At 36.1% G+C, this 15,112-nt stretch overlaps 1 protein-coding gene across 1 annotated transcript; it reads left to right on the top strand.

Annotated features, from left to right (window-relative positions):
- Positions 1-13,258: 13,258 nt before the first annotated feature.
- Positions 13,259-14,427, top strand: LOC134665194 (transmembrane protein 11 homolog, mitochondrial-like). Its single transcript, XM_063522060.1, has 3 exons — positions 13,259-13,346; positions 13,519-13,739; positions 13,813-14,427. Exons 1-3 carry the CDS (start codon positions 13,324-13,326, stop codon positions 14,091-14,093), a joined length of 525 nt encoding a protein of 174 aa, XP_063378130.1. The 5' UTR covers positions 13,259-13,323; the 3' UTR covers positions 14,094-14,427.
- Positions 14,428-15,112: the final 685 nt, after the last annotated feature.

The following is a 15,112-nucleotide window of genomic DNA, read 5'->3' on the forward strand; positions in this document are numbered from 1 at the left end:
GAAGAAGTAGGAGAAGTTGAAGATAGAGAAGTAGAAGTTGAAGAAGTTGAAAAGAATGGAGAAGTTGAAGTTGAAGAAGTTGAAATTGAAGAAGTAGGAGAAGGTGAAGAAGTTGAAAAGGTTGGAGTTGAAGAAGTTGAAAAGGTTGGTGAAGTTGAAGTTGAAGAAGTTGGAGAAGTTAAAGTTGAAAAGGTTGGAGAAGTTGAAGTTGAGTAAGTTGGAGAAGTTTAAGTTGAAGAAGTTAAAAAGGTTGGAGAAGTTGCAGTTGAAGAAGTAGGAGAAGTTGACGTTGAAGACGTTGAAGTATTTGGAGAAGTTGAAGAAGTTGGAATAGTCGAAGAAGTTGGAGAAGTCGAAGTTGAAGAACTTGAAATAATTAGAGAATTTGTAGTTGAAGAAGTTGAGGAAGATAAAGAAGTTGGAGATTTGAAGAATTTGTAAGATGGAGAAGTTAAAGAAGTAAATGAAGTTGAATACGCTGGCGCAGTAGAAGAAGTTAAATATGTTGGAGATGTTTAAGTTGAGAAGTTGAAATTGAAGAAGTAGAAAAGGTTGGAGAAGATACAGTTACGGAAGTAGGAGAAGTTGAAGTTGAAGAAGTAGGAGTAGTTGAAGTTATGGTTGGCTATGGCTGACTGGTAGAAAATGTCTATAGGCATTAAGTCCGCCATTTGTACATTTTAATTGTATTAAGTGCAATAATGTTTAAATATAAATATATACCTACAAAAATTTGTACCTGGTGAGGTGTCGGGTCTCGAGGCTAGACATTTCTAGAACAGTCCAGAATATTCGAGAGTATTCGAGAGCATTCCACAGCATTTCAGAACATTCTGGAATGTTGTCGAATATTCGAGAAAATTCTAGATCATTGTGGAAGATTCCAGAACACTTTCGAATATTGTGGAATATTCCAGAACACTTTAGAATGGTGTGAAATATTCTCGGTGGGGGGGGGGGGGTCGGTCGGGGGTTGGGGGTTTCTAGAACAGTCCAGACCATCCGAGAGTATTCGAGAGCAATCCACAGCATTTCAGAACATTCTGGAATGTTGTCGAATATTTGAGAACATTCTAGATCATTGTGGAACATTCCAGAATACTTTCGAATGTTCTAGAATATTCCATATTCTACCCCGGGACTCAAACTATCTGTATACCAAATTTCAACCGAATCGGTTCAGCGGTTATTGATTCCCCATACAAACTTCCACCCCCTTTTTCACCCCCTTAAAGAGGGATGTCTGAGATAAAAACTACCCTATGTCCTTCCCCGGGACTCAAACTATCTCTATACCAAATTTCATCAAAATCGGCTCAGCGGTTTAAGCGTGAAGAGGTAACAGACAGACAGACAGACAGACACACTTTCGCATTTATAATATTAGTATGGAGTATGGATTTAGGGTATTGATTATTAGGTATGCAAAGTGTATCACTTCTATTTGTGCAAAAAATATAAAAGTAAACGGATTGAGCTCATTTAAGAATACCACACTTGTTTATGCGGCAGAGAAGCAAAACAAAATCACTAAACATCAGTTTACTGCCTAGTTCAGATAGCAATACAAACAATGTTTGTTTTCCAAGTCCGAGAAGCCCTAAGGAGTATCGTGGTCGTGTTCGTGCGAGACGTGCGCGGGCGCCGCGGCCGGGCGCAGGAGGGGGGCGCTCACGGGTCCCGCGGATGCTCGGGTTCATTACCCGAGCCCGTTCGATCGCGGACTATCCACAATGGGGGCCATACCATCCTAGGGCACGATATACCACCGGAGAAATAAATCCAATAAGAGTGCCCTCACTGCTCGTGATCACATAGCGCATCGGCGCTGCCCTTTCTACACGAATGCTGCTAATGAGCTTTTCCATTCCTTTAAAACCATATTCTTCACGCGTTCCTTTATATAAAGTATATTTTGAAGACTTCAAAGATAACATTAATTGAGCCAATTTTCAGACAGGGATTTTTCATCGCAGTCGAAAGACGTCCACGGGCTGGACAAAGGCCTCCCCCGATTATATCCATAACGAACGGTCATTCGCTGCCCCCAACCAAAGGTTTCCCGCGACTTTAACCAGATCGTCTAGTCTGGGACCTTCCCACGCTGCGTCTTCCGGTACGTGGTCGCCACTCGAGAACCTTTCTGCTGAAGGGATTTTTAAACAGTAGGTATGTATTGCTACTGCGCTGGCGTTGTCGTCGTATAATGGCAACTGCAGCTCAAAATAAAAATCCTTAATAAAATAATCGTTAATCCACTGGAAGTGGTTTTCGAGTACAAAGTATGTAGGTATAGTTGACCAATAAATAATCGGTTTGCGACCTAGTTATTTAACTGGCCGACCGTTTCAAGAACTTTTTGAACCACCGGAAAAAAAAGGACACGGATTTCAAATCAATTATTTTGCATATTGAGTCTTGGGTTTCAACTAAGAGCCCTTACAGATTTTGTATGTCCGTTTGTCAGCCTGAAGTTTAGTTTAATGATCATTTTTAGTAGTTTTTAGTAATTCCTCGAAAGCTGCAATTTGGCATGGATATAATACCTACATATATTATTACTTATCAGTATCACACCGACAAAGCGTTAAGGTTTTATTTTTTATAAAAATATAATAGGGGTCTTCAAAATCTAATAGCGAATATATTAAACTTAAAAATTAAATGCCTCGACAGAGTCCAATTTACTAATACTCGTATTAGTGTACACAGTGTGAATTGATTGAGGTGTGATTTGGTGACACTTTCTTAATTTCGATGATACTTAATGCAGCTGTTCATCTGATGATGCAGTCGGAAAGAGGCACAGAAAGTCCTCATAAGTAAAAGGAAGTAGAAAGGAAGGTCTCAAGAGAAATGTCTGGAGGATGTACTTATATTGATAGAAGTTCAAAGAACATGCAAAATAAATTCATTAATTCATTTAAGTAAATAGTTGCTCGTTTTCGGTTAAAGACATCTAAAATAATCAAAATGCAGGACAGCCGATTTAACTTAAGTACCTACTTTGCTACCGAAATACTGCAAATACAAAACACTTGGGTATCTAGTTCCATACATTTAAAACAAGAATTATTGTGCAAATGTGTCGGTTTTCAATATTGACAGCCAATTAATTAAGTACCTAAGCCTACACAGCACAAAAGGAAATGTTTGTTACATAACAGCGTTTTACACAAAAATAAAACGCTAATTAAATAACTTACCCTATTCGGAACCTAATAATAATATTGAGAGTGGCAACACTGTTGTCGGTCGTATTGTCCTTTTCTAGCATATACGTCCCTCTCTCTCCCACACTCCCACCACAGCAGTTTGCTTTTTGGCGGTTGTCGCAAAAACAAATTTCCAACTCATTGTCTCAAAATTATACATATTTACACCAGGCAGGATTAAAACTTTAGGTTCCGAATAGGGTAAGTTATTTAATTAGCGTTTTATTTTTGTGTAAAACGCTGTTATTAAACAACTGTACCGCTATTCGGAACCTAATAATAATATTGAGACGTGTTTGTTATCGCCTGGTGGTGGGAAGACGCCAAGCCAATGTGATTATACATGTACTTATTATGTATATGTAATATTATTATATTATGAGTGTTTAATTAATTATGCAGTACACCCTTTATTTCAACACCTGTGAGGAGAGAGGTATTTAGTAAAGCATACAATTTGATATTCCATTATATTATGATACTAACTTAACATTTTATATACGTACTTAATGTACTTATAAATGTTCAAAAAGAATAAGTGAGTCACCACAAGGGTGCTATACTTAATTACTTAAATGTATGTGAAAACTAGGTAAAAGAAGATGTGATAAGTCAGTCTACTCTTCAAGGAGCATACACATCTGTTATAAGGAGTAATGTAATTCAAGTATGAAAAGATAAAAATAATAAAGTACTAGAGTAGTTTTTATTTATAAGTCGCAATTATTATCAAATTTGATAATAATTATCTATAATAGTAAAGTAAGCAGTTGCAGGAATATAACAAGGACAGGACATTTCTTATTTCCAGAATCCCTCGGGATTAAGTAGACGAATATTTTAATTATTCGTTATATCACTATCACCACAAACAGAGTTAATAAAATTAGGTACTTATTGAAATGTCATAGGGAATCACTAAATTTATTTAATGACTGTAAGCCATATACTTATATATAGTTATAGCTATAAAATGCATTTAACCCTTTTAAACGCTTTACTAACGAGAACGCAAGTCAGTGTACATAAATAAACCTTGCTTAAAAGTGTGAAGGTTACTATGAGAGCTTAAGCCACAACACTCATGTGTTCACTGCGCTGTGGCACTAGTTATGACGCTTTGTGGTGTTCTTGTGTAGAATTGCTACAGAACTTTATCAATAATATTTGCAGAGTCATTCTAATTAAATTCATGTTTAGCTATCATAACTTTAATTTTACTCAAAAATTTGTATATATGTAGTAAGAGTAGTTTCGTAGTGGTTTACTTTATCTGGTGCCTACTGGTAGACATAAGCCTTAAAACTTTATTGGTTCTGACCGCTAAAGTGGCTAATTTTCTGTAAACTATTCATAGACATTGCTTAATTCTGAATATTCAGTTTTCTCTATTCAGTGTGTAAATTATAAGGAATCAGATACTTAATTCGAAACCCTAGCTCATCGCATAGGTGCTTTTAACCGAAATACAAATTTATGTGCTTATTTCGTGATTTTACATTATTTGCTGTGGGAAACCAGGGGGTTCCCTATTACCATTTGCCGGGCGCCTGTGGCCCCAAAGCCAACAGCGCAGAGGCCCTTTAAGAGGGAGCTATTTTATCCAATGCTAGAATCAACACTTTGTCGAATCTATTAGATATTTAGGTATACTTATCCTCCTTATGAACTAAGGATAATTGTTACTTGTTTATATTTCAATAATAGCAAGATTGTAAATTATTTTATATTCTGAAATATAATATTACTTAATTTGGGCCAGTGTACTTTTGTATACTATATCTCTGGCCTACTACCTACTATAGGTTAGTCTAATAACATCCCGCCTCCTGGGAGGCAATATACAGAGTTCTTGGATATATATTCACGATATCGCTAAGTGTGTGGACCTAGTTTTCCGACACTTGACTGCATGAAATTATTGTGTACATTTTTTACAGGTCTCGAGCAAGAAGGGTACCTATATATAGGTTGAGGTCCTTAACTTGTGGATTTGGTAATAGGAGCAAGACACAGACGGGGTGTAAATTAATTGATCCACCATGTTTCAAGAGATTCATGTGCATTGATGCCTTCAAGTTACACTGTACAGACAGACTATATAACTCTTTTGCAGAGTTTTGCTAACATATTATAATAAATGACTGCATTTGTTTGGGTGTACTTGTTCCACGACAAAAACATATTTATATATATTACAATGTATTTTTGAAAAGTACTCGCCTTTCAAAATAGCTTCGCCTTTTCGCAAGGCTTGCTGCTGTTTCACATTGTGCAAAGCAAACAGTATCGCAATGCTATAATTTTGTATAAATTGAGAACTAGAGGGTCATGCCCTAGACGTGACCGCCCAGAAGTTATACTAGAATCGTTCGTGTAAACCATTAAGTCACTGTTTATTAAAAACCTTATGACTGGGTACATTACATTCTACGGTGGGTACATTTGTTAAACGTATAGTATCAAACTATGACGAATAATGATAAGTGAATTATGTGATAACAATATTTGGTCCGTGCATAGAAGCACGTGCCCTTGAGATTAGTGCATGGGTAGTTTAAAATAAACTTAATCTGTGCATAGGAGCACTTACGATCAAGGTGATTCGAATCCTCAAGGTTCACAAGGCAGACATAAGGGTGTAAAATAAAGCATTCATAAACGCCCAGTTTGGTCAGTTTTGTATATTTTTATTTCCAACATGCTTGTGCAGCACATGACAATTTTCCTATACCATGCCAGTCAGGGATATAATAATTAAATAGGTAACCTTGGTTATGTCGTGTACCTACATAGGTAGGTACTCGTAAAAATGTTAACTGAAAGACTAGTGCTCTCGAGGCAAATATAATTTATATTAATTTCGAGTCTGTCATAGCAGGCATAGACTTCAAAGGTTTTTAGATATTCATAGGGCCGCTAAACGGAACCCTTTGTACACCTTGAGCAGGCTGTTTGTGCTCTTGTAATTTTATTTTCACACCATGAGTGATATTAAACATAGCTTATTTCAGAATTGAACCGTAAGCTATGTTGTGTCGTGAGCTTAAGTGAGCCTGATTTAATTAGAGTCCACAGATTATCTGGACCTTGGAGGATTGACCACACCTTATTCTAAATATCAATATTCTGCCTGGGCTTATGGTCGAATTTAGGTGACTAAATCTCTTAGTATTATCCATGCCACCCACGTTATGAGGCTTAGCGTCTCCAGACCACAATTTTATATTAGGGTGCAAAGATTTTTTCATCTTTAAAATAAAAATGAGTCGAGATAGGCCTGGAATCTTAGGTTATTTTATACCTATTATATTATAATTTTAGAAATGTTAATTAGTCCAATTTTGGGTTTAGCCAATAGGGTGTCCGGGACCCTTAAAATAGATTGGTAAACAAAAATGAAACCTCGAATAACGAAGCCTATTTCGACTGATTTTTACCCAGAACATTATTTTGTTAGAACCCTTTTCACTTGTCCTTTGTCCAAAAGGATGTATTTACATATTCATCTTTGTTATATTTTTATGATTGTGGCCTACTCGCTCGCCTGTGTTATGACCATATCATTTAATTTCTGACATGCCTTGCGCAGGCTTATATTTATAGGTTGTAATATCATCATCAATAACTTGATATCAGTTTGTGAATGAATCAAAGATTCTTTGGCACACCTTACGCAGGTGGAAACATGGCAGCCTTGCGCAGGCTTAAATAGGTACACAACATATTGGTTTCATCACAAATAACTTGACGTTAGTTTGTGCCTGAATAAAAGATTCTCTTAGGCACACCTTACGCAGGTGGAACCATAACAGACATAGCTTAAGAATATCATTCAAATGAAGTTTATGGGTAATATTCCCTTAGTTGAGAGTTCTTCGCTCGACAATGGGAAAGGATTTACTTTAATAGGCACTTTTAGAAAGTGTCATTCACGGTGACGAGATTTGCCATAACTAAACTTTAACTCTACAGTTAGCGAATATAATTTGAAATTATGAAGCAAACCATGCGTCTTCGTCAATGAATCAATCTAAACATTCCCATATCGTTAATGCCCTTTCAAGTCACAGGCTTCCGATTTTATTTAAAACGTTTACAAGTGTAGGTACTATTTATGTAGGTAGGTAGGTAGGCTTAAAGATTGACCGTCTTGTATGTACCTATAGTTACATATAGAATGAATAATCAAGTTATTCAAATCCAAAATAATACAAGCACATATAGCAACTACATGCAAGAGTTCTTTTAAGCTGTTAGTACCTGTTATTTTTTTAAAGAGATACCTATCTACCTACATTTTAACCATTTTTTTTTTTTTTTTTTAATCAAAGATCTAGTTGGAGAGATATAAATTGGTAGATAAGGAGTGAAATACTTAAGGATTTCCATGTCATTCTTGCGCAGAGCCATGCTAATCTCTCTCTTTATCTAGTCAGACTTAAGTTTACGTACTGCCGAAGTACTCACTTTCCACAAAAATAAATGCAATGCTTGCGATGTAGGTTTGTTCGTTACCTTGTGTCCCTCAGAGCGGAAATAGAAGCCCCGCGAAGCGGGGCTTCGTCGACTCCTAAGCGGGTACACGTTATTTATCAGCAAGTATATTACCAAAAAAAAAATATATTTTGCAATATTATATTTAACCCGGAACGGGATAAACCGACAAGTTGCTGATAGATACTTGGACAGATAAACCCTACACGTCTATAAGCTTCTACCTTAATACGTAGGTTCTACGTAACACGTATTAACTATCCGATCCTTTCGTATTCGAAAACACAAATCACTTGAAAACTGAAGGGTATGCCTCCACACATCACCATTTAGTTAAGTGTTATACCTAATTTCAACCGTTATTATAGACACACAAAGATTTAAAGTAATAAGTAATAAGACTCAGAAGAGACTTAATGTAGGTATAATATTAATTAAATTCTAATGGTGACAAGTGCACGCTTTACCAGCTCGATGTGTTTTCTAACATTATGTGTTTTAGTATTTTCATTAGCATAGCCACGGTGCGCGCAGGCAGCCTTTGAAAACTTACACATTACTATTCCGGATCGTTTTTATTTGCTAGATAGTTTAACGGACACTAAATTTAAATATTTATTTCGAACGGCAAAAGCCGTTAGAAACTGTTTTTCAATATAGTCAGCTAAACTGGGGTACAAATTCAAAAACTCACCAGCAGTTTAGCTTCATGACCTTCCAGATGGAAAAACAGCAAGCCAATGAGTTGGAAATTTGTTTTTGCGACAACCGCCAAAAAGCAAACTGCTGTGGTGGGAGTGTGGGAGAGAGAGGGACGTATATGCTAGAAAAGGACAATACGACCGACAACAGTGTTGCCACTCTCAATATTATTATTAGGTTCCGAATAGCGGTACAGTTGTTTAATCTGAAAATATTAGAGTCTGAAATCGCACGGTGCCACATACCATTGTCTGTTCACTTGCGGAAGCTACATGATGTTGTAGGTAGTACCTATTCAGTTCGACCTGAGTAAGTATTAGTTTTCTATTTAACCAAGTGAACTAACACGAAACCAGATGTTATAACGGGGACAAAATATACAAAGAACTCGAAACAGAAACATGCCATCAATTGCAAAACAAAACCAATTCAGAGGTGATCGTTCGATAAATTTCCTCTAGTGCTACGTGGTGATCTCATTTATTCGCCAATTATGTGAAAATTGACCCATAGCTAACATAACAAGTACTAGGTAACATATGCGAATACAGTTCTTAGGAAGTACCTCATAAATTTTGTCGTGAATTATAATTAATATTGCTGACAGTTGTTTCTAACAGACAGTCCTTGCTCGTGACATAACCGTAAATGTGTTTATCACGAATTTCGCCATGTGTCTGACTGACAACTTTTTGTTGGCGAATGATGTAGCTTTTAAAAAAAGCGTTGCTACGAACGAAATACAATAGCATGCACAAAAATTTTATTTTATACATAAGTAAGTAGTTCGCCCCGAACTGAGAGCTCGGTTCGCCAAAAACTCTATACCTAGAGTACCAAATTCTTAGGGTGGTATTCCACCTGTCCAATTTCCAGATTTAATACCACCCTAACCCACCCTTATACATATATTTAACGTTCGCCGCAATTGAATAAAAATGTGGAAATTCAAGATGGCTGCCGTTTTGTATTATAATTTCGACTACGGATAATATATTATTTTATCTTAAGCTTTTCAGGTCCTCGACTATCTCTTCGACCGATTTTGTTAATACACAGTAAGAGCCTTTTTTAGTCTCGCCATATTTTTTCATTGTTCTAGCAGGTACCTCCACCTATAATTAATGGTGATAATGATAAGAGCTATGATGCGTGGGCAGTCGGGAAATTATACAAATGTTCAGCATAGCCTGTGGGTAGCGCCTATAAGGTCAGCCTTGCACCCACACACTCCTTATACGTATCAAAGTATTAAACACGATTGCGATCCACGTGTCAGAAATAGCGTATGAGGCACTTGCGATCCAAATTAAAACAAACCGTAAAGTAGATGTAATAACGTCCAAAATGTACAATATAAATCGTTGCCTTTTCGTTGTTTACTCTTTAAGAGCTTAGTTTGCAACATTCACCTTTACCTAATCAGGCAAGCGGATTTTAGAACGGCTAGTTGTGGGCGACAGTTGTGAGTAGAGGAAAATATTTTCTAAATGATACCTAGTTTACAAAAATGCTGTTCAGGTTTATTAAGTAGATAGAAAATGTGTAATGTAATCGAGTTGCACAATGACCATTTATCGTAACGATTTTACATTTAAAATAAGTGTTCCGTGAACAAAGTTTTGTACGGAACACTAAAAAATTACCATTGACGCAAGTAGTATTACCTACGACATATGTTTAGCCATATTACAGTTATATCTATAGACATTTGCCGACATAATAATATATAATTAGTTGTTTCAAATATTAACCGTCCGGTCCAGACAGGATCAGCCGGATTCAGCTTACAAAACTTCCAAAAAACCAAATTCAATACAACTCGATTCGCGAAAACAAAGCATAGGCACGCTCCCGTGGCTCTCGGGTCAACAAGTTTCGAGATCCGGTCTGCATGGATCAGGCATGGAGTTGATGTAGTAGACACAACTTTTCACCCTAGGAACAGGTAAGGTAGTTTGTTAAAAAACTCTGTCAGTATAAAAAGGCCCGAAATTTTAATGTTATATGGGACGATAACTCGTGCGCCAGTGTTGCCGTGTCCCATATTTCCGTGTTTTTCAATGTATTTGCCTTCCTCCTTGAAAATTTAATTAAAATTAATATAGATCCGCTTTTTTAGAGGTAGATGAGGGGCCTAAGCTAATAATCCACTATTTTGCATGAAAATCCTTGGGAATCTGCGTCTCTAAAGTCTTTTCTACTGACGGAAATGGTTTGACAGAGTATAGTTGCAAATAGTACTTTAGGATTTTTACTGTTTCCAATTTACAAAACGACCTTCTAGCCTGGACACTTGGACAGTAGCAATGGCGAGGAGAGCAACTGCCCCTTTAAGCTCTGGGTTCCTAGGATAGCGGTGCCGTCATATAGTGGCCGTCTCCATACAAAATACTACGACATCCATATTTAGAGTCCGACCAGTGAGACGTGTCACAAAAAAAAACGCGGGAATTTCAGTACAAGCCGCACCTGGCAATAAAATTACTATGAAATTAAATGACAGCTTGAAACCATAGACATACCCATGACATAATCATAGAAACCGTACCCATTATACCTCTATGCTTGAAACTGACAGCTTATTGGATAGGAAAAAAGTTACCATATAAAGAATTTAAAAAAATTGCTTGTGACACGACTCGCTGGTCAGACTCTAGCCGTATTATTTTGTGTACAAACAGCCGCTATATGACGGCACCGTTATCCTATGAAAACCGAGATTTAGATATCAACTGCGTCCACCTCAGTAGAAAAAGGCGCAAAAGTCAAATTTTCTATGAGAGCACCCTTCACACCTGCATTTATTAAAATTCCCGCCTTTTTCTACTCACGGAAATGGCTTGCCAAACTATAGCTTATACCAAAGAATATAATACTCACTAGGAGAAGAACGATAACTCCATACAAAAAAATGTCCCCTTCAAAAGTTCGTTTATACTACTAGCGCTCGGTAGGATACCATTGTAATTAGAATTGACAACCCGTTTAGCCTAGCGCCCCTAGCGGGTATTGGCAGTAATCCAGTTCAGGAAGCTAATGGTTCTGGGTTCGAATCCCGGAGAGGGAATTTCTTTTTGTATTATTTTATTTTTTGTTGGGGTCAGGTGTTTAAGAGCCCATCAACGTGCACACTAGCGCCACTGCTGAATACATTAAACTAATTTTTATGTTACTGGATTCGTCAACCTACCCGTTCAAAACTAAAGCGGCCGTTTTTGTTTTGAGCTCATAGATTGACGAATCCAGCAACATAAAAACTAGTTTGATGTATTCAAAAGGTACTTAAATACAATACAGTCAGTAGCGGCCACTTTTTTAAATACCTGTAAAATTTAAATTTAACTTAAATAATCACGATTATTTATTTTAGCAGTGGTGCTAGTGTGCACGTTGTTGGGCTCTTAAATTAGCATATCACAAATAAATAAAGAAATACGTTATAAGATAATGATTAGGTACTATATTTAAAAATTCGTCAAATATAAAAGGTTACAAAAAGTTACGTATTATTAAGATATAAATATTTTCATTCCTATTAGGATTAGTGTATATATGTTAGGAGCAATACATATGAATACATACATTGATATGGCAAATGGTTACAAGTTGTTATTACATCTATCCGGTTATTGGACATTTCTGCTCCACAGCTCCACGCAGCGTTCTTGGTCACCGGAAAACTAGTCTGTATATGCAGCAGATACGTGCCCTTTGAGCTTTTTCCAAGAAATCATATGACGGGCCCGGATTATATTATTATCTCACGCTCAAGCCATGATTCACTTTCTAAAACAAAATGGTCACAAATTAAACAATATAATCTAACTTCCTAATTACTAACGTCGCTAATTCCTAAGGTCTAAATTTACCAGCTTACTCGTAAACAATGAGAGGTTTTACATCTATGATGAATTTAGATTATAATTTCGGACGCGATATAGCGTCCGCGGGACTTACGGGGATAGTAAGATTAAATTATTATATTTGAATCTGGTAATTAGTATGCTCATTTTTATTTAAAGATTGATATATTTCTTACCTTGAAATTATCGCTGTTTCTGGTTTACTACAACGGTTTCCACACACACATTAGGGCTTTTCATAATCCGGATAAGAATTGTTGATGAAGTCACCATTGCCGGATACATAATACAGCAAGGAAGGAAGAGCGACAACGGTTTAAATTTAACTAAGTCTGTGCGAAGACGCATTTAGATATGTTGCTCGTACGTATGAATAGTTTTTATTTTTAAATTAATATGTAAATAACAATATTTCAAGTGAATAAATCGTTATATATGAAAATTTATATTTTTGGCGTTAAATGACAGCATTGACATTACAGACTTTTGTCTTGTCTATGTTCTTACCGGCCAGACTCAAATCAAGGCCTATCAAAGAGGCCTATTGACAAAGATTTTTTTTTAAATTTTATCAAGGAGGGTAGAGGCACGTCTACCCTTCATAGATTTTATGAACATAGACAAAGACAAACTGAAATAGATAATAATTTACATATTTCAAAAAATAAATAATAATTTACATATGACTTTGACTACTCCATAAAATACAAATCAAAATATATTTGATAAAATAATTGGATTTGTTCCTAGAAATCGTATAGACAAAGCCAGTTCTAGCAATGTTGCTGTAGTAAAATATTTTTATGGTAATTACTGGCAATACAGCTCTAGAAACGGAGCACACATGTACAATTATGAAGGGTCACGTCATTCCAAGGAAGTCAATAGGCCTTGGCTTATACGCACTGCAAGTAGTGTAATTTTTCGTCGATGTGAAACTGGCTTTATTGCCATTGACCAAATGGAATTAATGATAAACCGGAATCCCGTTCACCAATTATTATATGTAGTAACACTACTTTGCTCTATTGTCTATAGTTAACATGGCGGGTAATGAAAGTGACAGGTTTGTAATTGTAAATAATAGACATATCTGTAATACTTTATTTTTAGAAACCAAAGTACAACTAAACATGCAATTTTTTATTGAAGCGCATAATATTAATATTTTTCCTTCTTCTAACATATACGGGCTTTATGTATGGTCCATATTTTGACAAATGAACATTATTTTGCAGCGATTTAAAGCCATCGAGTGTCGCAATTATACGAGAAGTTTACGATAGTGAAAATGCACACATCAAATTTGAAATGGAATTGGAAAGAGCACTTGAGGCCGGCGTGAGCGTTATAGTTATAGAACCAGAGTCTCTTGGAGAAGAGACTGCAAGGTGGATTTATGTAGGCAACCTATTGCATAAAGTCTCCGTCTACAGTGGACTATGTGGGATTGCTTCTGGTAAACATTTAAAACTGTTTGAGATTCTTTATATTTTAATTTCAATATAATAGCCATGTTATTAAACTTTCAGGTTTAGCATGGAGTTCCTTAGCTTGTACACCCTTTGGTGTTGCATCCATTCTCTGTGCTGGTTGTTACACACTCTCATGGCAATGGGACCCATGCTGCAAATATCAAGAGGAGAAAGATCGCCGTCATCTATCTACCTTACCTATATTGAGTGACCTAACATCAGCATCTCCGGTTGTGCTAGTGCGCACTGACAACAGGCGGAAAATATATTTGCATAGCTCAGTTTCTATAGCGGCAGCTGCAATATGCTTATGGAGACTTTATGAAACATTCAAATAAATGAAATGGTTCAAAAATAAATGAAATGGTTCAACAAACAGTCCTTATGCCAATACATGCTTAACTAGGTTAATCTTGTTCTCAAATATGAAGTAGGTAGTACTATTTTGAAGCTTACTAGTGAATATTGTATCAATTATATAAAATAGTAGGAAGCAGAGTGTAAAAATGTTATAATAATAGTTTTAGATAAAGAGTCTGTACAAAAGATATTTTCATTATATAAAATAACTAGGATAAATAATAAACATGGAATGAAATCAGTTAATCACTGATGATAATTATAGTTGGCAAGGAAATAACCAATTTTAATGCAATAAAATATGTTCCAAGATGTCATTATTTTATTATCAAGATAAAAAAAAAAATACATTTCATACAACCTACTTAACCCGTTGAATGACCATCACACAACACATTGAAGCAAAGCAATTTGACCCATATTGATCTCTAGTAACACATATCTGATACTGAGTTGCTACGACCGAAATTGAGTTAGTATCACACATGTGATACTAGGCCGCTCCACGGGTTACCATAATATTTTTTTAGATTAGGTATGTATTTTATTCAACTAAATAAAAATATTAAAACCAAAATGACCACTTGACATTTTCAGTTGTTTTATCTAAAGTCCTTATCACAGTTTATTAGCTAGTCAATTAAATGCAGACATATCATATACAGATTTTTTTTATTTGCATTAAATTCAAGGATGCATTCCTGAGCTTAAATTAAGATTATAATTTATTTTTATCTGATAAGGCCCCTAAGGAGTGTGTACACTTGCCTTATACAGGTTGGCTAAAAAATAACTGCATTCCCGTTGCCAGCTAGGTTTTGGGATTTATACACTAAGCAACTTTTACTATGAGACCAACGCCGAAATTGCGAAATTCATAAAAGTTGCTCAGGATAAGCCCAAAACCTTCCTCGCAACTGCATCGTAAAAGTTGCTCAGGATAAGCCCAAAACCTTCCTCGCAACTGAAATGCAGTTATTTTTTAGGTAAAGGACCT

The sequence above is a fragment of the Cydia fagiglandana genome, chromosome 6, assembly GCF_963556715.1.
Source record: "Cydia fagiglandana chromosome 6, ilCydFagi1.1, whole genome shotgun sequence".
In the NCBI taxonomy this organism is placed as follows: domain Eukaryota; kingdom Metazoa; phylum Arthropoda; class Insecta; order Lepidoptera; family Tortricidae; genus Cydia; species Cydia fagiglandana.